This window comes from Gekko japonicus, unplaced genomic scaffold (assembly GCF_001447785.1).
Source record: "Gekko japonicus isolate JY-2015 unplaced genomic scaffold, Gekko_japonicus_V1.1 scaffold3503, whole genome shotgun sequence".
Lineage (NCBI taxonomy): Eukaryota > Metazoa > Chordata > Lepidosauria > Squamata > Gekkonidae > Gekko > Gekko japonicus.
In genome coordinates this window covers 157,889-179,850 of record NW_015164764.1, presented here as the reverse complement: position 1 = coordinate 179,850, position 21,962 = coordinate 157,889, and the positions used below count along the sequence as shown (strand labels likewise).

Genomic DNA, 21,962 nt, shown 5'->3' with positions numbered 1-21,962 from the left:
GCTTGTCTGAACACGCTACTTCTGGAGGGAAATACATCTCTTGCTCTCCTTTAGCCTCTCCCTGTCTTTATGGTGCTGTTTCGTGACGTAGATCCGAGAACGCTTGCCCTATTACTTTCCACACCCGGAAGACTACCAATCCCACAAGGCTTTGTGCGATCCCGTTTTCCCACGCGCGGTCCCCTGGGGAAGACAGCGACTTACTTCCGGTTTCCGTAGCTTTCGGGAAGCGCAGGCAGGAGGTCGAGCGTAGGCCTCTCTGGCCCGTTGCTAAGGGCGACAGGGGCGCTGGGGTCCAGCTGTGATGGCGGAGACGGGCCCCGCGGGGGGCTCCGCAGCCTCGGCCAAGGCGCTGGTCCCTGTCCAGGCCGAAGCAGGCGCGGTGGTCGTGGCGACGGAGGCTGAGCAGGGGCCCCTCCAACGACGCAAGAGGGTCCTGGATGAAGACAGCTACATCCAGGTGAGTGCGGGGATGCTGGGGTCGGGAAGAGGGGCAAGCGCCCTTGGACTCAGTGTCTCGCGATTCTAAATTCAGGTGGGGAAGCGGCAGAACAAAGTTTGAGTCCAGTGGCACCTTTAAGGCCAACTAAGTTTTATTCAAGGTATAAACTTTCGTGGGCACGCACACTTCTTTAGATACAGTGAAATGGAAATCACCACTTGTCTCCATGGTTGGGAGGAGAAGGATGGAGAGGAATGGCAGGGTCTCAGTTAATTACTCCCAGCATTCCACAGTTAAGGATACATCAAGCTCCGATTTAGACACACAGTTATTTCCTTCACTATGTCCCCGTCCCCCTGGAATTGAACCCAAACAAATGGTTACCACATAAATGAACCTCGTTATTCCTGAATCTGTTAAACATCTTCATTATGCTGCATCCTGATTTACTGCTCACAGTCTATCTATATGCAAGGAGTGGTAATTTCCATTTCATTGTATCTGAGGAAGCGTGTACACAAAATCTCATACCTTGAATAAAACTTTGTGGGTCTTAAAGGTGCAATTCTAAATAAGCCTGCTTAGGGTTGGGCTGTGACACCAACATCCCCTAGGCATTAACTGAAACCTAACTCTTGATATTCCATGGGACTCGATCCATATTAGTTTCACAGTGAGGCAACTGTTGTTGTTTATTACATTTTTATCGTATCCTTTTTCCAAGGAGGCCTGAGGTTTCCCAGTGAGCTTCATTGCTGGGTGGGAATTTGAACCCAAGTCTCCCAGATCCTTGGCTGGCACTGTAACCATGGTGCTGCATTACAGTTGTGGTATGTCAGTCCTGGGAAACAGTAATTTCCATCAGTGGCTATACAAGGTATAGATAGGGACTCTGGGGCAAGGGATGCTCTGTCTCCTTGGTGCTTGGGGGGGGGGGGTCAGCAGTGGGAGGGCTTCTAATGTCCTGGCCCCACTGCTGGATCTCCTGATGGCACCTGGTATTTTTGGCCACTGTGTGACAGAGTGTTGGACTGGATGGGCCTTTGGCCTGATCCAACATTGGCGTCTCTTATGTTCTTATGAAACATTGAAGAGCTCCCTTTTTTTGGGAGCTGGAGCCAACGTACTCAAATAAACAGCGGATAAATACGTGTGCATGTGTATACAAGTGCACACATACAGGGGTGCTGAATGTAATAGCACTTAATGTATTTGGTGATGGAAGTTCTAGCTGTTGAAAAGCTTGGGTCACAAGTTGCTTATTTTATTCCTTAAAGGTGCTCAGAAGTCTCAGTTGTTTCTTTGTCACGCAGCCTTTGTGCTGTGATAGGAAAGCATAGTGACTAACATGGGAGACCCAGGAGGTTTCCCATCCATGCCCTGGCTCTAGGCAGGCCCCCCCTTAACTTCAGCATGGTGGTTGCATGTCATGTTTTCAAACAATGTCTATGAATCAGGAAGTCCCTGTGCCCTGAGCTCCCTAATGTGGCCTCAAGCAAAGCAAATATCTCTCAACCTCCTGCTTTCTACAGTATTAACTGGGAATAGTTTTTGTATGCGGCTGTCAGCATGCACACTACTGCACAGAGTACAAAGTCCCTGCTAAGAGGAGTTTACAGGATTATGTGTAAGAATTACAATGCGTATGGCTGGAGTGGAGAGCATATGATACAGCAGCTTTGCTGAAGATAAATACACCTGGGTGGCATGAGAGAACCCCGTGTATACCGCCCTGAGTTCCATAGTGGAAGACGGGGATGGTATTAGCAAATAAAGATAATGCGTTTGGAGTGTTTTGAACAATCAGAAGTGCAACACCAATTATTATTTTTGATTTTGCTGCATGAGCACACATTTCACAGATGACATTTACAGAATGTGGACTTTTATTGGAATGGTGAATATATAAGCATTTGTGTTAGAAGATGCCTGACTGGGGAAGTTTAAAAAATAAGGCTGCGGTGCACAGCCTACTCAGTCGATGAGAAGTCCAGACTGCATGTGAGCACAGGATTCAGTAGCTGCTCTGAATTTTTCCACCTATCATTGAAGGGAAGGAATGATTGGGAGTGCAGAAGGTGGGAAAGAGGTCAAGTAGATGGCCAGAGCTACTGGCAAAGCTGTTAAGACTATATTTGGAATAGTAGAACAATTTGTGTTTGGGTACTGGGTGAAAAAGGACTGAGTTTCAGGGAAAAGGAGGTTGTAGCTTTGAGTTGATGTGTCAGGGCAGTAGAGGGCTCATAGCTTAGTAGGAAGATGCCATTTCATGACACTTTGTAGGAGGGGCTCTTATGCGGCCCACAAGCAACTAATGCAAGGGAGGTAACAAAAGACTTCTTGGGGGCATGGGTGGAGCCATTGTGATTGTGGCTTCAGCATTGCAGAACTACCTCGTCTGCAGCAGTCAAGCAGAGTGGGAGCGTCTGCTCAGTGCTGCGCTGCTGGGGCTTTGCGGTGAAGATACACCAACTTGGAGCTTAGCAGCTGCTGTCCTTTATACAGTTTGTATCTCTAGTACCCAGCATTACAGTTATGGCTCACATGGCCCGGCCCAACAAAGTGATGTTTACGTCAGATCGGGCCCTCATAAGAAATGAGTTTGACACCTCTGCTTTATAGGATAGTCCGCTGGGTGTTTGTGGCCCACGAGAGTGCAGCAGTTTTCCTTGTTGTGGGTGTTTCTGGTGTTACCTTTATGTAATTGTTACAACAGGTTTGTAATGCAGCAGTTCACAAATTGTGGGGTGGCCCTTCTGAGGGCTTATCTACACACGGCAGAGTCCTAGTGTCATAGCGTTTGCAGACCCCTGCCATCAGCTCCTTTGGTAAAATCATGTCAGCCTCACAGCTGAACCAGTGATAGACCTAGGGAGGGTTTGCAAATGCAAAAACAGCAGGGGGAGAGGCTACAGCTGCTTTCTCCCTGTTTTGGTCACCAGCAGAAAAAAGTGGTTGCATGTCTGATGTAAAGTCCTTGTGTTCTTCCCCAACAAGCACTTGGGTTGCTAGATGCCTGGAGCTAGAGTGGGATGTTCCAGGCATGGAGAGAATCCTTTTGCTGCCAGACCCAGAGGTCCTAGGCCTCCAGCAACAGAGACTGGGTGCTACAGCTACCCCAAACAGCTACACTAACCGTGGAAACTGCAGAGAGACCGAAAAACACAGCATGGGGGCTTTGCTGTCACTTCACCTTTTCCCTCCCCTGCCTCCTTCCCTGATTGGTTTTAGAAGAACAGATGAGAACTCTGCTGTGATCTTTTTTCTAATAAAGAAGTCCGTCTCTTAATCTGCACATCCTTATGGTTGTGTATGTAGCAGCTGTTTGTGAGGGTTCTCTGTGCTTGCTTGCTGATGGCTGCCAGTGGGTTGAGGGAAAATGGATGTATGAGGCTCGTTCAACAGGCCTGACGCAGGCCTGACAAAACTCTAGATAACCCCGTTGTTTGAGGTTGCAAAGCGAGGGCTTCAATGGATAGCCGATAAGCTGAAAAACATTATTGACGCACCTGGAACGTTTTGTTTTCCTCCAGTTGCGCTCCTGTTGGTCCGTGGACGACACAGCGGCTGTGGATTTGACAGGCCTGGATGCGATGGACCGATGCAATTACATCTTCTCTTCTCAGAATCCCGAGTCCCTCAAAATTATGCATTCTTTGTGGAGGCTTTATTTATCTTCTTCAAACATTTTATCCACTAATTATACGTTTGATTTCCCACAGAGCCTGGAGAAAATCATCCAAAGGGATTTCTTTCCTGACGTTGAAAAACTGCGTGCTCAGAAGGAGTATCTGGAGGCGGAAGAAAGTGGAGACTTGGAGAAAATGAGACAGATTGCCATCAAGTTTGGCTCCTCCCTGGGCAGGTCATCCAGAGACACTCCTGCACCATGTAAGGATGTCTTTGGGGCACTTGGGCTATTGGAATCTACGAGATGCACAGCTGACTGTCTTGAAGTGTAAATTCTTACTTTTAGGGTAGGGTAGGGGAGTGGTGGAATACTGGGCACAGGTGAACAACCCCCCCCCCCCCCCTAAAAGGGGAATTTTTGGGGACAGACTAGTCCCACGCCTTGCCTGCAGGACATCCTTAGATGTCATTATTGCATGCTGTGAGTAAGGCCAGTTCCAGGTTTGGGGAGGGGGTTCCTGACAAAATACTGTCCAGTGTACCCCTCCCAGGCTCCACTGTGATGCAGACAGAAGAAGAAGGTAAGCGAGCGGCGGCAGCTTCTCCCTCGCCTTCTGTGTGAACAAGCAGCTGCCACTTGGAGCAGGAGCACACTCTACTTGCCCGTCTGCCTTCTCTCCTTGGCTGGCTCTTAGTGGCTATCAGTGCTTGAACAATGGTCAGCAGCCCCGGCTACCTGGCCTCTGGCACTCAGGAGGAAGAGGAGTCACCACCTCTGGCCGTGGTGATATTCATGCCAAGGGCAGAAGGGGTGGACCAATCCAATGCCAGTACTCCCACTGGTCTGTGAAAGAGGGCAGGCTACAGTCACTGCTGCCGCCCAGTGATCGTCTCTTCCAAAGTTATGGGACCTTGACAGGTACCCAGGATGTCTGTCCCTGATACTGGCACTGCTCTGGTAATATTTGCCACTGGCTTGCCTTAGAAATCCTGTAATATTGGCAGGTCTCTCCTCACCATCTGAAAGCATCTGGGAGCAGGGTAGTCATTTGACATGGTCAGCATTAAAAAAAAAGACATGTTCTGAACTGTGCAAACCTTCCCCCCCCCCCTCTGAGCAGATGTTACACCAGCCACATTTGAAACGCCCGAGGTTCATCCTGGTGCATCCTCCTTATTGAACAAACAGAAGCCTTCACTGAAGACTCCAGATGAAGGTAATGAATGCCAGTTCTGGCTGAGTTGTTGAGAGCATTGCCGTTGTTTGGTTTCACCTTTCGGGAGCATATGAAGTGATTCTGCCCGGCAACTGAAATCCAGAGGGGCCATTGCTCAATGGTAGAGCAGTGCTTAGCACACAGAAATCCCTATGTTCAGTTCCAATTCAGTGGATCTTGGCAGGTTAGGAAAGACCTCTCAGCTGGGGTCCTGGGAGAGATGCTGCCACACAGATTAAATCGCATTGGGCTGGGTGGACCAGTTGTCCGGCTCAGGACCCTGCACCTTCATATTCTATTGTCTATTTTTTCTCCTCACGGAGAGAGACCATAGATCAGTGGTGGAATGCATCCTTTGCATTTAGCGAGTCCAGGCCTCAGCATTTTGTGTTGAAAGGATCGCTGGTAGTAGTGCCAGGAAGGACCTGTTTGTGAACCGTACCTGCTGATGAGACTCAGTGGAGTGAATTAATCCTTCATTGTTTTGTGGTGGGGCTGTAAGTGGATCGTCGGTTCCTGACAGGGCGGTCCCAGGCAGAGTCATACCCTTCAAAGTTCATTGAAGTCAGTGAACTTAGAAATGTGTAAGTCTGCTCAGTTAAGTTGCCTATACTTCTTTAGTAATTCTTTTGGTTTCAGTGAAATAGCCTCTGTTTTCTTTTTCCTTCCTAGGAGTGGTTTTTGATCTCTGCACAGAAAGAGGGTGGGGAACTATCCCAGGTGATCCCTGGTCCCAGAGATGTCCGGCTGTCCTCAACCAAGGCCAGGGTCTTTTCAGCCCTGGCCCCGACCTGGTGGAACGCTCTGCCTAATCCCACCAGGGCCCTGCGGGAACTTATGCAATTCCGCGGGGCTTGCGAGGCAGAGATGTTCCGCCAGGCTTTTGGTTGAGGACAACAACGGTTCTCTCTCGTGGCCGGCACCCTCTCCCTCTCCTTTCCCCCTTCCCCTAAATTCTGATCCCGTGTTTCCTCTCCTCCTGCCCAGAAAACGGCCCGGCAGTCCAGAGCTGGGATGAAATTTTAAGGACGCCATCTGGAACTCTTTTAGTCTGGTTTTTAAATTTGTCATTCTAATTTTGTTAGACCTGAATTTTTAATGTGTTGTATATTTAATCAGTGGCTTGGTGCTTCTGCTGTACATCACCCAGAGCCCGGCGCAAGCTGGGATGGACTGATTAATAAATCAAATAAGTAGTAAGACTATCTGCCACATCAATACGTTGAGCTGTTTTTTCATTATCTATCTCAGGCTATAAAGTCCTGCATAGGTACGTGGGTCAGGTGTCATGTATATTGGTGTTGATATATATAATCGGGGACGCACCTACCATAGCTACTCAGAGCTAAGCACAGTTTTGTGTTCAAGCAAGAGCTTGGCAGCTCTCTCCCACTTCACAACATTTGCATTCCGAGACTGTATACGGCACTAATGCATCACCGCTCAAAGCAGCTTATTTATTTTTAAGGGTGCACTCAGGAAACAGAAGGATTAGGATTGGTGAGGAAACAGGGAACATACAAGTTGGCTCTTGAAAGATCCTGCTGTGTTAGAATTCAGGAGCACTCGCTCATCTTGGACATGTGCAAAATTGTCACATTTCAGGATTTCCAATTTGTGGCTGCTCACTTGGTTAGGCTCAAGACTTAGATTCTAAGGTACTTGGTTCAAGCCCTTTTCTTCCCTGAAAATGTGGAACACTTTGAAGGAGATGCAGACAGCTGTTGCCTGTTCCCTTTGCTGCTTCTCCACTTTTATCACAGTCAAGTGACAGATGTGATGGAGCATGAATGCAATGAAGACCTGGCTGTCAGGGAAAGGCTACGGGGCAGTGGTTGAGTACCTGCTTTGCATGTAGGAGCGGCAAAGTTGTATCTGTGGCATTGCCTATAATAATCCAGCTATGGGAGGGGCTATGGTTCAGGGGAAGAGCATCTGCTTGGCATACAGAAGGTCCCAGGTTCAATCCTAGGCATCTTCAGTTAAAAGGATCAGACTGTAGGTGATGTGATAGACTTCTGCCTGAGACCTCAGAGAGCCACTGCGAATCTGAGTAGACAGTAGTGAGTTTGATGGGCCAAGGGTTTGACTCCGTGTAAGCCAGTTTTATGTGTTCTCAAAAAATTCTGCTAAGTGTGAATAGACAATAGTGAGTCTGAGTTTTGTATATGGCCGCTTCATATGTTCTTACAGAAGCAGGGAAAGGCTGTAGCTTTGTGCCAAAATGCATGACTTAACATGCAGAAAACCCAAATTGAGTCCCTAGCATTTCTTCTTAACGGGTCTCCGGTATAAACAGGGAAGAGATCTTTCTCTGCCTGCAATCTTGGAGAGTGTCCCTGCCAAGGGAAGCTAGGTAAAAAGGTAAAGGTTCCCTTGCTCGAAAGCCAGTTGAATCTGACTCTACCGTTGCGGTGCTCATCTCCGTTTCAAAGCCGAAGAGCCAGCGCTGTCCGAAGATGTTTCCGTAGTCATGTGGCCGGCATGACTAAACACCAAGGCGCACGGAACGCTGTTACCTTCCCACCAAAGTGGTCCCTATTTATCTACTTGCAATTTCTTGCTTTCAAACTGCTAGGTTGGCAGGAGCTGGAACTAGAGTCAGGAGCTCACTCCGTCATGTGGCAACCCGGGTCTTGAACTGCCGAACTACTGACCTTCCACAGCCTGCAGTTCAGCATCTTAACCACTTGAGCCACCGCAGCTCCTAGTGAAGCTACTGTTGAGCTAAATGGATCAGTCATCTGAACTGATATAAAACTGTATTCTTTCTAATACGTTCCTACTCTGGGATAGAGGTGGGCTACAAACAGGCAAAACACATAAACGGCCACAAAGCTTGGCAGACGTAATTTATCTGAGTTTGTTCTTAATTCTTTGTATTTCACAAATAGATTTTCAGGTTTGAGCCACAGGATGTTATAAATTCTTGGCAGTGAACATCTCCATAAATATAATGGGAGTTCACAGTTTCACCGGAGTGCTTTGGGGGCCCAGCACACCCCAGCCACGCCATAGCAGATCCCATCATCACCTGCTCTATTTTTAGTTCCTGTTCAGCAACTTCTGGCGAAGCTCGTTTGAAGGCTCATTAAGACACTCCTTTGAAAACCTTTTGAAGTTGCGTGGGGTAGCACTTTCTGGGGTTTTTTTCTTTTTCCTGAGCTGCCTCCCTCTTTTCCCTGCAGAAGAAACAGAGGACAAAGAGAGCAGAGATGCTCTCCCCTGCCTGGACAGCTTCTTGGCCAAGCACACCAGTGAGGATAATGCTTCGTTTGAGCAAATCATGGAAACAGCCGAAGAAAAGGAGAAAGCCCGACACTCGTGGCTCTATGAAGCAGAGGAAGAGTTTGCCCAGGTAAGGGCGGAGATCCAGTATTTCCGGGACCTTTTAAAGATGTCCCCCAAGCAGGAGGTTTAGTTTGAGTTGCTCTTTGAAGGGGGAGGAAGGAAGGGAATGTTTGTTGAAAGCACTCACACCCGCTGCCAAAATGGCACTCGCGCTTATGTCAAGGACTACGTAAGACCCTGTGAGCTGGCTCCTTTGAGTCCATTCCACTAACAGCTGTGCTTTATTCTAAGCAGAAGGAGTTTCTCACAGCACTTCAAGGAGTCATTTGTGCTCCCCAAAACCTGCAAAAGGAGTTTAGAAAACTAGTAAAGGGCCAAAAGTTGAAAACATCAGTGGGTATAGACAAAAGTATTCTGTACTGTGTGACCTCTGAAGAAGGCTCTTGTGGGCCGAAACACGTCAGATCATATATGCTTTTGGGGGGCATTTGTCACTTTGATTATTTCATGAGGCTTTATTTGGGCCCCTACAAGGTTTTTATATGTTTTTGAAATAAACACGTGTACTTTTGTCTATAGCTATTGATGTTTTTAACTTTTGGCTTTTTACTAGTTTTCTAAACTTCCTTTGGAGGTTTTTGCTTGCTTGGTTTAGTCTTTCTTCCCCTTTCTTTGTGGGATCATTTGTGCTGCCACCGTTAGTGGAATAAAGTCCAGGGATCCAACCCAATGTAGAAGAGAACTAAATTGCCAGTATGACTATTCAACATAGGTGATATTAAAACAGTGGTACTGATAGCCTAAAAACCCCAAAGCAGTAAAAATATTAGATGGACTGTAAGCAGCGTCAGTGTAAAGGCCAAAGTACTTATGAGGTTCAAAAGCTAGCCAAAATGCAAAACTAACATGAAGCATGTTTTGATTTTTTTTAAAAAAGTCTTAGTCTGACGCAGAATCCTTATCAGGCTTGCCACCAGCTGGAAGTTATCCCACAGCAGAGAAAGCCCAGGATGTAGTGGGCACTCATTGGCATGCTGAGACACAACAGAGCAGGGCCCCTGAAGATGATCTCAGGGATATTTCTATGTATCCTTCCCCTTAAGAGGAGGGGCTGTTAGGTTCCGGTCCCTTGTGTCCTGCTACAGCTGGAGAGCAGGTATTCCCTGCATCATCAGCAGCAGCGTCAAATTAATAAAGACGCTGGAAAATGTGTTGTTGTTTCTGTGCTTCCGCTTCTTTCAGCGTCACCAGGAGCAGCTGGCTCTTCCATCGGCTGCAGAGCAACAGGCCCTCGGGAGCGGGAAAGCCGGCGTGGAGACGTGGGAATATAAGGCGAAGAATTCCCTGATGTATTACCCTCCAGGTAAAGCTGGTAGCATCAGAAGCATCACCGACCAGAGCAGACATTTTGATATACTAAGTAATCGTCCAAAGATATGTTCTGAAGACGTGTGTGGTAGGCACTGTGCTGAAGCTAAGCAGGTCTGGGTTTAGGGACAGCCGCAACATCACCCAGTGTGGTTATGTAATGCCCAGGTCTTTGGGCAGATAAGACATCGCATCTGTCGCCAGACATCATTTCTGGCCTGGGCCTGCCCCAGAAAACTCCCAGGGGTGCCGGGTCACAGACTGGCATCCTTGCGTATGATGCTCATACCCAATGTATGTTTAAGTGGCTTATGAGGCTTGCCTCTCTAGTGCTTTTATACCATGCGGTAATATAGAGAGCCTGGCTTCTAGGGTTTTAACTCCTTAGTGTCATGGGCGTTCAGTATATTTTCTACTCGCAGTAAGTATTCTGGAGTAGGAAGTGGCCCCAATCAGTAAATCCCATTAGTACCATGAACACTTATCAATGATATGGATTCCTTTACGATTGGTTTGGTCACAGAATTTGCCTCCGCCCATGAAAAAACGTCCAGTAAGACTTGCTATTATGTTTGCTAGGTAAATAATTGATTTAACCCAAACCATCTTTTTTTTTTTGCCATTAAGTCCTAGCCGACTTATGGCAACTCTTTGGGGTTTTCTAGGCAAGAGTCGTTCAGAGGCGATTTGCTGTTACCTGCCTCTGCCTTGCAACCTTGGACTTCCTTGGTGGTCTCCCATCCAAAAACGGCCAGCCCTGCTTAGCTGCAGAGTTCGGACGAGATCAGGCTAACCTGGCCTATCCAAGTCAGGGCCAAAGGGTCATAACACGGGACAAACCAGAATCCATAAAGAATGTGATTTAAAAGAGAATGCAAACGGATAAAAGTAAAAAGCTCTGCAGGCTAAAACTGATTCTAAACCTAGCCCCTCTTTATAATTCAGAATTTACAATGATACAAGTCCAGACCAGATTTTAGTGTCCGAAAGAACACACAATCTCATCTTTAAGTCAGGCTGTACTATAAATTCCAATCTGGACATAAACAAGTTTATATCTAATTGTTCAGTGATGTGTCTGGTACAAAAAAATGTCTTGCTTTCCTCCTGTAAATACTGTTTGAGGGAGGCAGTGCTAGTGATGTACGTCTTCATGAAAGCATGGCCAGATGTGAAGTATTCATTTATTTATATGGAAGAGTTCTGCTGGATCAGTTCAAATTTCCATTTGAGCTAGCCTCCTGTGTCCTAAAGTGGCCAAAGAGGTCTCCAGGAAGCCCACAAGCAGGGCATGAAGGAAATAGGCCTTCTGTGCTGTTTTGCCTCACAGCATCTGATACGCAGAGGTAGACTGCCTCTGAGCATGCAAGTTCCACTGAACTCTTCTTGACACCAACCTTTGATGGCAGCTGTCCTGTGTAAATTTGCCTAGTCCCCTTTTAAAGCCATCTTACATAGTGGCCTCTGACCTAGGTAGCCCAAACTTGTCAGATCTTGGAAGCTAAGCAGGGTTGGTCCTGCTTAGTATTTGGGTGGGAGGCCCCTAAGGAATGCCAGGGCTGTGATGCAGAGGAAGGCAATGGCAAACCACCTCTGGATATCTCTTACCTTGAAAACCCTGTGGGTTCGCCATAAGCTGTCTGCAACTTGACTGCATTGTCCACCACCACCACCAACACCGAGCTAGTGGCAGGTGCCACATCTTTTGGCAATGAATTTTACAATGTAAATGTGTGAAGAAGCATTTCCTTGTGCCTCTGTCTGCCAGCGACTTTAATTTGGTGACTCTCCAGATTCTAGAGTTTGGGTGTGTGTGTGTGTGTATAATGTTGTAAGTTGATAGTTTTATTAATGTAACCCACCATGGGTCTCACGCTTCTCCTCTGCTCCTCATGGTGCTTTCCCCATCTTGTGGCAGAGCAAGTCTCCTTACACTGTGGGAAAGCACCACTGTCAGTGGAACAGACTCACGGGATCCAGCCCTGCATATATTTAAAAGCGGCAAGACCCCTGCCTGCCTCTTTCTCTAATGGCTGATGTTGCTTTTGTAGGCGTCCCCGATGAAGAGGAGATGTTTAAAAAGCCCCGGGAAGTCGTCCACCGGAACACCCGCTTCCTGAAGGATCCGTTCAGCCAGGCCGTGAGCAAATCCCAGCTCCAGCAGGCAGCGGCGCTCAATGCTCAGGTTGGTGAATAAACCAAATCACTGTTTGTCATGGTTTTTTTGTCATACTTCCCAGTCTTTCCCAGTCTTTAAATGGATTTTATATGTATGTAGATAAATAATCGGATCAATGTGTTGTGTGCCTTTACAAAAATAGGGGTGTTTTCTCAGAAGAGAGAGAGTCCCACAGCTTAAGGGCCCTACTCTTTTTTTTTTTGTATTTTTAATTTGTGTGTGTATGCCTATGCCTGGAAGACATGGTGACCCCTGGTGACTCATACTGGGGCATGGAGGATGTTCCAAGAAGGGGCTTGTTAGTCTGTCTCTGCCTCCTGGCCCTGGTATTCCTTGGAGGTCTTCCATTCAAACACTTGCCAGGTTTGGCCCTGCTTAGCTTCCGAGATATGGCGAGATCGGGCTTCCCTGGGCTGTCCAGGTCAGGGCAAGGGCCCGACTCTGTTTGTCACCCAGGTCCCCCTGAGTGAGCTTTTGACAGACAGGAAGTTCATGATAGGGAAGACCCAGGTTCGAATCCCAGCTCAGACCACTGGGCTCACCTTGAATCAGTCACTTTTCACCTAAGCTACCTCACAGGGGTGTTGTGAGTGGGGGAATTATGCCATTGTTGTAGTCACCGCGAGCTGCTTGGAGGAAGGGTGGCGTATAAATTCTCACAACAGCCTCATTAGGTTGAGGGTCAGCTGCAGATCCAAGTTGAACTTTCTGGCCCAAATTGGAGTTCTGACCCAGGTTTCCCTAGTCGGGGTCCAGCATTCCCCTAAGCTCTCTGTCTTGGGTTTTTGCTACTTTCATTTTCATTGGTAGCTTATTTTTGATGGCAGACATGGGCCCCGGTCACAGTTTGTGTGTGTGTGTGGGGGGCGTGGCTAATTGCCCCAGCGCAGTTTGATCCACGATTACGCGATCAGACGCGCCGGCGGCACACCATGGGTCCTTCCCTCAGTGCCGGCGGGTAAACGAGGGACCGGAGGGGAATGCCGCGCACCGGCGCGATCACACCACTGGCGTCCAGAGGCAGTCCGTGGCAAACGTTTACTAGTACCTTGGAGGTACTAGTTTTTTTACGCGCATTGTCGGTGGTAAGCCACGGGTGCGCTCCACTTCCCAGATGTTGGGGTGTGATCGCGCCCGGATAATCCGCCCACCATCCATGGCTCTTCTGCGGCAACTTTGCCGTGTGACCGGGGCCCTGGTGTTTTAGACGGGGTTTGGTTTAGTGGGCATCTGTTTGTTGCTGCAGCAAAGACATATTACCCTCCCCCTGCTGCCAACAATGCATATTTTAAAATATAATATATAGCAGATTCATCATCTGCCTCAGAGAAACATGAGGATCAGTTAGAGGAGGACTGAAGATTCGTATTCCTCCTGTTTTTAAATGCTGCGTACATGATGACTAACTAATATTCCATTAATCCAGTACAAACAGGGCAAAGTAGGGCCGGATGGGAAGGAGCTCATTCCACAAGAATCTCCAAAGGTTAACGGATATGGATTTGTGGCTACACCCTCGCCTGCTCCTGGTAAGAAACCGCAGGTCGCGTTGCAGAAATAAATTGCTCTGCGCTGCATATTTCATTAGCAAATATAGCCCAATCCATAACCCCGTGCACCCTGAGAAAACTGGAGAGATGAATTTTACAAATGTTGTAGTTAAAAAAAAAAAAATGTGCTGTATCTTGAGGACTGGAAGCTACCTGAACAATTGGTGAAGCAGGATAGGCGCTTCCAAATCAATACCTAAATGGGAAGGCAAAGGCATGCTAACATCCCGTTGAAACCAGGATGGGGTTGTGCATCGAACAGATTTTGCCATTTGTATCTACCTGAACTGTAGCTTCACTGCTCTGAGCAACTTGGACCGTTGGGATGCTTTGGCAAAGAGCATGCTCTGGGCCTGTTTCATTAGACTCACACATGAAACTGTTTCCACAGGTGTGAATGAATCGCCTCTGATGACGTGGGGTGAGATAGAAAGCACCCCTTTGCGACTGGAAGGCTCAGATACGCCATATGTGGACAGGACTCCTGGACCGGCCTTCAAGGTATTTAAAGAGGCAGCATCGGAAAGTCTGGTGTTCATGATAGAGCAGCACCATGCACACTGGGGGAGACTTGTGGGAGAAGCTCAAGGAAGATGGCAGATCTGGCCAGTAGCCTACTACTCTGGAATTTGAGCTGTCTGTCTTATATGTCCATCCAGGAGTGAATCAAGGGTATTTTTACCCTGCTTTCCCCCCCAGTGGGGAATCCTGAACAACTTACAAACTACAAAATGAACAGGGGGAAAAAAACCACGTCCCTGGGCTATTCCTTGGCAATATGATTTATCTGCTAGTCCTGCTCACTGTAGGCCTCAGGTGACAAGCCGTGGGCTAAAGGGCCAAGTGCTGAGAGTCCTTTGGCTCATGCTGCTGGCCATGTTCACACTAAATACCTGGAAGCAGAGGTGGAACAGAAGCTCTGCCCATATTTAGTTGCTATCCAGATGGTCCCCACCTTCCTCTCCTGCTAGAAATGCCTCTGGGCACACCCAGGCCAGCTGAGACTATGTAAGGAATCCAATTGTACTACTTAGCCAAGGGGAGGCAACATGCCTGTCCTCCCACAGCATCCACTTCATTGGTGACAAGCGGTTTTGCAACCAGCTTGGATCTTGTTCCTCCCGAGATCTTTCTTTGCAGTTTCCCATTGGCCACAGCTGGGAAATCTGAATGCAGAAGCTGGCACGAGCTTCATAGTTTGTGCAGCATGGCTGTTTTTTGCAGTAAACGTGTAGAATTGTAAGCAGGGTGCATTGCAGGTATGCAGTGGATGCATGGAGAGGAGAATCTGTAGCTGTTTTGGCTGTCAAGCATGCGCTTTGTCTTTGGAGATGCACCCTTATACTTGTGCTGTCAGCTATCTATTTTACTAAAAATACTATTATCCATTCTTTTCCATGGCACAGGCTACAAAGTGTCTGGCACTTTTAAAATATAAGTCAGATTTTTTTTTAAAAAAAACCATTAATATAATCCAAATAAAGAGCAGCAAACCAATATAAACAGTAGCAGCAAGACCCAGAGCTACTTATCAAACACTGTCTTGAAATGAGCGTTGCCCTAGAAATGTCAATGGCTTTTGTAGCACAAGGGGAAGATCCCTCTTTGTTAAGGTGCTGGTAACTCAGCTGGTTGGTGTCTCTGCAGATCCTGGAGCCCGGCCGCAGAGAGAGGCTTGGGCTGAAGATGGCCAACGAGGCAGCTGCCAAAAACCGAGCAAAAAAGCAGGAAGCTTTAAGGAGAGTTACGGAAAATCTTGCCAGGTGAGAGTCAAGTGCTAGAGACAGAGCGAAATAACGGCTGGCTTTGATATTTCCAAATGGGAGGCAGCAGTTGATCTTTCACCATGGCGTGCCCTGCTGCTGCCACAAACCTTTCTGCATCAAGCATTGTTCAATCTAATTCAAGCCTGCATTAAAAAAACCCTCCTTTTCTATTTTAGGGCAATTAGACGTGGCAGAGTTCATCATGTACATTGGCATCTTTTTCCCTTTTCCCTCCTCTCTCCCTCTTCCCTCTCTTGTGTGTATGTGTGCATTTCTCTCTTTTTTGCTTAACATCCATCCAGAGAAGATTTCCAGTGTCACTGGTTTGTCATATTTTAGTTGACCTTAATACAGACATTGTGCTGTTCTTGGTTTTGGATCTTGGCACGTACCCACTGTTGGACAAATGTGCATATGATGGGCAGGGCAAGCATATCTGTTTCTGGTGCCCTGCACACCAGCATGTTATATATATATATAGGGGTTCAACACCTAGGGGCTTGTAGTTCAGATGTGCACTGTGTGGTGCACCCATGGTTTTTGTTACTATGATGATATACATTCCCAATATATTATGCTGATTTTAATAAATTCCCCGGGAAGATAAGGATAATTCTACACCTTCCCTCCTTCTTTCAGAATCAAGAAATAATTCATAATGTAGCAAAATTGTGTATAACAGCATGTGCAGTATAAAAACAGATGGTTAAGTCTTCAAATGACTAACCCCCTCAGTCGTGAAATGTGTGCAAGAACTTTGGAAAGTTGGATTATAATGACAAGTACAAGTCCTTTTTGTCAGTATTGTACGTGGCAGTTTTTACTGTTTTCCTTAATACCTTTTGGGCTGATCTTGTATCGTCATAAACTGAACTGTGTCCACGTTTGGGAAAATGTGCAGAGATTAGGACAGCTTAGTTCTGTCCCCTCTCTGCCTGCACTGTCCCACCTGCAAGGATGTGAGCCTATGAGGAGGTCATGTTTACCCTGCCCTTCCCCAAATAACCCAAAACCAGATTTTCCTTCTCAAGACAGCTTCCTGTGTGTTCTTTTCCAGCCTGACTCCCAAAGGACTGAGCCCAGTCATGTCTCCAGCCCTGCAGCGCTTAGTAAACAGGACTGCCAGCAAATATACCGACAAGGCTCTGCGAGCCAGCTACACCCCGTCCCCTGCACACCTTGGCACGCCCGGCTACAAGACCCCGGCAGGTGGGCCCCAGACGCCCACCACCACCACCCCGACTCCCCGGACGGTATCTCAGACTCCAGTAACCCAGGATCCCGCTTCAATTACGGACAATCTCCTGCAGCTCCCGAAAAGGCGCAAAGCATCAGACTTTTTCTGAGGGACGCTCTTTATTTCTCGGTTCCCTGCATAGCTGAATATATGCCGGGCTTTGTGGTGAAGCCCGAACAGTACTGGTGGCAAGCGGCGGGAGGCCCTGATACTTTGCTCCAGCGCTCTCAAGATGCAAGAGCGGAATTAAGCCTGTGACCGTTCAGCTGGGCAGGAAAACGTCCTCTTGTGCTGCTTTGCACCAATTTCACACGGTATCCGAGAGAGAGAGAGAGAGAGAGAGAGGAAAATGCACAGGAGGCGTGAACTCTTTTTTCATACGTTTTTGTAGATTTTTGTTTTTCCAAGGGCAGCTTTGGGTGCCTCAGATTTCTGTCTGGATAAGTGTGTCTATTTATTACTTACAGAATGCCTTTGAATAAAGGTCTGAATCTGGTCTTGACCTAGAAGGTTTGCCTATGGCTCTAGGCTTCCCTGAAGAGGCAAAACACTTTGTGGGGTATACTTTTCCCTGTTTTGAAAATATTAAGGGGCTGGGCTGGTCGTGGATGCAATGAAGGTACATAAAATTATACATGGTCTAAAGTGGGGTCTCCAACGTTTTCCAGTTCTTGGGCACCTTTGGAATTCTGCCACAGTGTGGTGGGCACAAGGACAAAATGGCTGGCAGAAAATAGTTTGCTGCAAGAAGCGAAATGTCTGTCACAGCTTACGTTCAGGCACACAATGAAGATCCTCATGTTGTGGTGGCAGCTGCTGCCAAAGCAGCATTTTTAGAAATCTGCACACAGTCTGAAGCCCTGCTGGCCACACCCACTTTCTAGAAACTTGGCGGGCACCAGGAAAGGTCTTGGCAGGCGCCGTAGCTCCCACAAGCACCATGTTGGGGACCCCTGATCCAGAGAAAGGGCATCAGGAGAGATCTCACCACCACCACCACAATGCTAAGAGTAACCCAAAGAAACTGATTGGCTGTGTGGGTACAGGGTAGGGAAACAAATGTGCTTCATGGAAGGCACCACTAAATTAGAGAGTTCACTGCTAATAAGATGTGGTGCTTGACCACTGAGAGCCAGTTTGGTGTTGTGGTTGAGAGTGGCGGACTCTAATCTGGAGAACCGGGTTTGATTCCCCACTCCTCCACATGAAGCCAGCTTGGGTGACTTTGGGTCAGTCACAGTTTCCTCAGAGTTTTTTCAGCCCCACCTGCCTCACAGGTTGTCTGTTGGGGGGAGAGGAAGGGCAGGCGATCGTAAGCCACTCTGAGACTTCTTCGGGTAGTGGAGGGCGGGGTATAAAACCAACTCTTCTTCTTCTTTTAGGTTACTTTTGCAAAGGATTTGATATGTTAATGGAGGAAATATTAATCATGATTGCTAAGTAGGGCTTTCATGTTCATTGACAGTGTACCCCTGAATACCAGGTACAGGCAGGGAGTGGGAGAAGGCAAAGAGGCGGGGAGGGCTGTTGCTTTTATGTCTGGTTTGTGCACTTCCCGAAACATCTAGCTAGACACACTACAAAAAAGGGATGCTGGATTAAGTGGACTTTTGTCCTGAGCCATCAACCACGATGGTTAAAGCATGACATGCAACTTTATATCCAAGCCAAACAGAATGGAGAATGTTTTGCTGTGTGCAAATATTTTATTATACTGAAGCCTCTCCTTTCCTGCATTGTGGAATTCAGGCGACACACGTGGGAGTTCCCAAGAGATCTCCCATCTGACCAGAGCCGGACTTGCTCAGCTTCAGCAAGCCAGCTGCGTCACGTGCTCTCGGGTCATATCCTGCGTCCTTAACCTTCAGTCCGTTCCTCAATGCTTTTGGGTGCCGTATATTATGGTGATGTGTGTGTAAGATCTTGGTAGGAGGCAGGATGCTGATCTATGCAAAACGCACAATGATTGCTGATTAAAGAAGAGTTTTTACATCCCTGGAGAATTGTTTTACACTTGAATAGCAAGCCCGTATGTTGTTTTCCTGGTCATAGGTGGTGGTGGTGGGGGCCCCGGAATCTCCTCTGACCAACCAGGCAGGGAAAGCTTGGTAAACAGAAAGGTTTCATTCTCTTTTGTCTACTTGATATGCTGCCCATGACTTCCAGAAGTCTCTGCACACTGGTGGGCAAGTAAAAAATTAGGTGATTCGAACAGCCTGTTTGTGTTGGGGTTGGTTTAGGTGGTCTTCCCCTTTACTCACAGACTCAGTACCAGGATTAAATTTTTCAATTTAGGAAAGGCCTTGCTGGAAAGTGAGGGCAAAGCTGAGCAGGTGAAACAGTCATCTTAAAGGCAAAATTCCAGTTTGTTTCATAGATATTTGGGGTGAATATATTTAGTACTTGCATCTCTTAAGAAGACATAGGTGCTGTTCCCACACCGTGGCTCAGCTCAGAAATAATGCAGGACCAGGCCTTGAAAAATTTTCTTTGGCTCTAGGAGTCAGCCGAAACATTTAGGAGCTTGACTCGTTTTTCAGCCTTCAACGTTTTGTAGTTTAATGACCATATTTTCTACTTATTGCTGCTACAAAACCAAATCCTAACCTTCAGTTTCTTGTAATTTTATAAAAGGTATGACAAACTGTTACGTATAAATTAATACGGGAGTAACCCTGGTTTTCATCGCAAACAAAAAGCTAGCCTTAACCTAACTTCTCTCCAACTTCTCATAATCCCTTCATTGTTTTAAAATGTTCCATTTAATTGAATATTAGAGTCAGTATCGAAAGTAACTGGTTAAGAAATGGATTCATCTACCACCATCACATGCTGTACAATTAAGCTTACCCATAAACAAGCAGTGACAAGAACTTTGTACACATTTGTTTCTTATGTCACAAAGCAAAACTTTCTGTTGTGAAATAAGAAGCTTTGGGTTGGAGCCAATCAGCTTTTCTTGCTCGATCTCTACCAATTCCCCTCATTACTATTGGGTTAAATGTAAAAAAAAAAAATCAATTGCCTTGGAAGCACAGGAGTTTTGCGTAGTATCCCCAGTCCTCCATGTTTCCTGGTTAAGGGGAAAATGCTGTTCAAATTACAAAGATGATCCAACTCCCATGGTAACAAGAGAAAGAAATTTTACTTACAAAAATAGAAGCATGTCTTATATGACATATTCATGTAAATACATTTAACTTATTGTGAACAAATTCACTTCAAAAAGGTTAACTTGGTACAGCTCCACTCCCAGGTAAGAGAGACAAGAAGAGAGGTCCTATTCAAGGTGAAACAGAAGACAACCAAGGGCCAAAGAGGCTCAGCATCTAACCTGTGGGGGGGGGGCAACTGCCAAGTGTACCTGAGTGAGAGAGTTCTCTTAACCCTTTCCCTTTCAGATCTCTTTGCACGCAGAGTTACAGTATCCAATAATTACAGCTCCTCCTCTTCCCTTTTACACCAGCGGAAAGACTGGTTGGATCCACCTCGTTGTACTTCCACTGAGAATTGCTGAGAGACTCTACAAGAAAACGTCTGACATGATTTGTTGAGCTGTAATGTAAGTAAGTAAATAGTTTATTGCGGTCAAAGACCATAATACAGCAAATATAATGTGAAATGATGTTTATATGTGTAACTGGTTTGTGAACCCAGGATTTGGTTTGCAGACAATCATTCAAATCCTGGTTTGCATTGACAGATGCTGATTTTCTTGTTCTTAATGGGCCCATATTGCGCTTACGTGATCCCAGAAAACAAGCCAGGGCGTTTGCGTTTCTATGATGTGAAACAATAGGTAAGGCCGGTCAATAAACCAATTTCAAACTGAGATTACATATACTGACTTCTTGTACCCTGGTTAGCCGTGGTGACTGTCTCACATTCAGACAGTCACAAAGTCATAGTGCAATGAAACCATAATTTTGCATGGTGCCTGGATTCAGCTTATGTTGCATGAGTCCCCCGCGCCCTTCCATTGGCTCTTATGGGATCAAATTTTGTCCACATTCTAACTGTGGTCAGTTGGATGTCTCCGAGAAAGTTCACTGGCAGGCAAGATGGGGAAGAAGTGAATGTGTCCCGTTTGTGCCCACTTCCAGCAGCAACGGTTCTGTGGTTGAGCCTCTGAATGGGGTGCTTCCATGTTTAAGCTATTGTGGGTTAATGAATACTGATAGTGCCATGAATTCATCGAATGCTTTATAACAAAGCTAATAAATCCCGTTAGGCCAAACCTTCTAGCTTTTAGCCGTGGCCCCAGCCAGATGCCCCCAAGAAAGCCACAAGCAGCCTCCTCCTATTGTCTGTCTGCAGCACTCAGAGGTATACTACTGCCTTTCAACGTGGCAGTTCAATTTTAATTAAAATAGTTCATTCCCATGAGAAGGAATAAAGGTAAAGGTAAAGGTTCCCTTGCTCGAAAGCCAGTCGAATCCGACTCTAGGGTTGCAGTGCTCATCTCCATTTTAAAGCCGAAGAGCCAGCGCTGTCCGAAGACGTTTCCGTGGTCATGTGGCCGCACGGAACGCTGTTACCTTCCCACCGAAGTGGTCCCTATTTATCTACTTGCAATTTCTTCCTTTCGAACTGCTAGGTTGGCTGGAGCTGGAACAAGAGACGGGAGCTCACTCCGTCATGCGGCACCCCTGGGACTCGAATTGCTGAACTACTGACCTTCCATAGCCTGCAGTTCAGCGTCTTAACCACTTGAGCCACCGCAGCTCCTTATGAGAAGGAATACCCCGGCTGAAATTGTCTACTCCACTTCAAAAGCTGTTTGTTGCTGCTAGATCTGACACCACTGAGTGAGGGAGTGGCTAATGGTATTTTGTGACCTCCCACCGGCCCCCTCCCCAGAAGTAAGGGTTATTTATTCAGGAAAGCAACATGCAATCAATCTCTGCGACCCCTATTTATGCAAACAAGCCGTAATTTTTTAAAGATAAATAACAGGCACGTGTCTCAGTTTAGACATAATGTATTGTTACGTAAGCGGTAAGGCAATGGCATAATACTTTTCTCTGTTCTCAATCATAGAGGTTTCGGAGAGCGCTAGGAAGAAATGGGGGGGGTGGAGATGTAATTTATGAAGCCTTTCCAACCTCTCTCTCAGAACTGCTGCTGCTTACATTCTTCCTGGTTGGTTTTCAAAATGACACACAAAGAAGACCCATAACTTCCCATAAGCTTTTCCGCAGCAGAGGCATGCCTGTTAAAAAAAAATACTCCATAGGAACAGCCGTCTGTGAGCAGGAGCTGAATCTTTGTGCCAAATCCAC

At 46.8% G+C, this 21,962-nt stretch overlaps 1 protein-coding gene across 1 annotated transcript; it reads left to right on the top strand.

Annotated features, from left to right (window-relative positions):
• Nucleotides 1-221: 221 nt before the first annotated feature.
• Nucleotides 222-16,985, top strand: DGCR14 (DiGeorge syndrome critical region gene 14). Its single transcript, XM_015409710.1, has 10 exons — nt 222-460; nt 4,165-4,333; nt 5,194-5,289; nt 8,478-8,647; nt 9,823-9,943; nt 12,000-12,133; nt 13,554-13,656; nt 14,069-14,178; nt 15,325-15,440; nt 16,501-16,985. The coding sequence occupies exons 1-10, from the start codon at nt 305-307 to the stop codon at nt 16,787-16,789; spliced, it is 1,464 nt and encodes a 487-aa protein (XP_015265196.1). The 5' UTR covers nt 222-304; the 3' UTR covers nt 16,790-16,985.
• Nucleotides 16,986-21,962: the final 4,977 nt, after the last annotated feature.

What these genes read in the sequence shown, in the direction of transcription:
- DGCR14 (XM_015409710.1), top strand. Translation starts at nt 305, where the DNA reads ATGGCGGAGACGGGCCCCGCGGGGGGCTCCGCAGCCTCGGCCAAGGCG. An exon ending in ACTGAAGACTCCAGATGAAG is followed by an intron (nt 5,290 to 8,477) that starts GTAATGAATGCC and finishes TTTTCCCTGCAG; the next exon opens with AAGAAACAGAGGACAAAGAG. An exon ending in CAGCGGCGCTCAATGCTCAG is followed by an intron (nt 12,134 to 13,553) that starts GTTGGTGAATAA and finishes CCATTAATCCAG; the next exon opens with TACAAACAGGGCAAAGTAGG.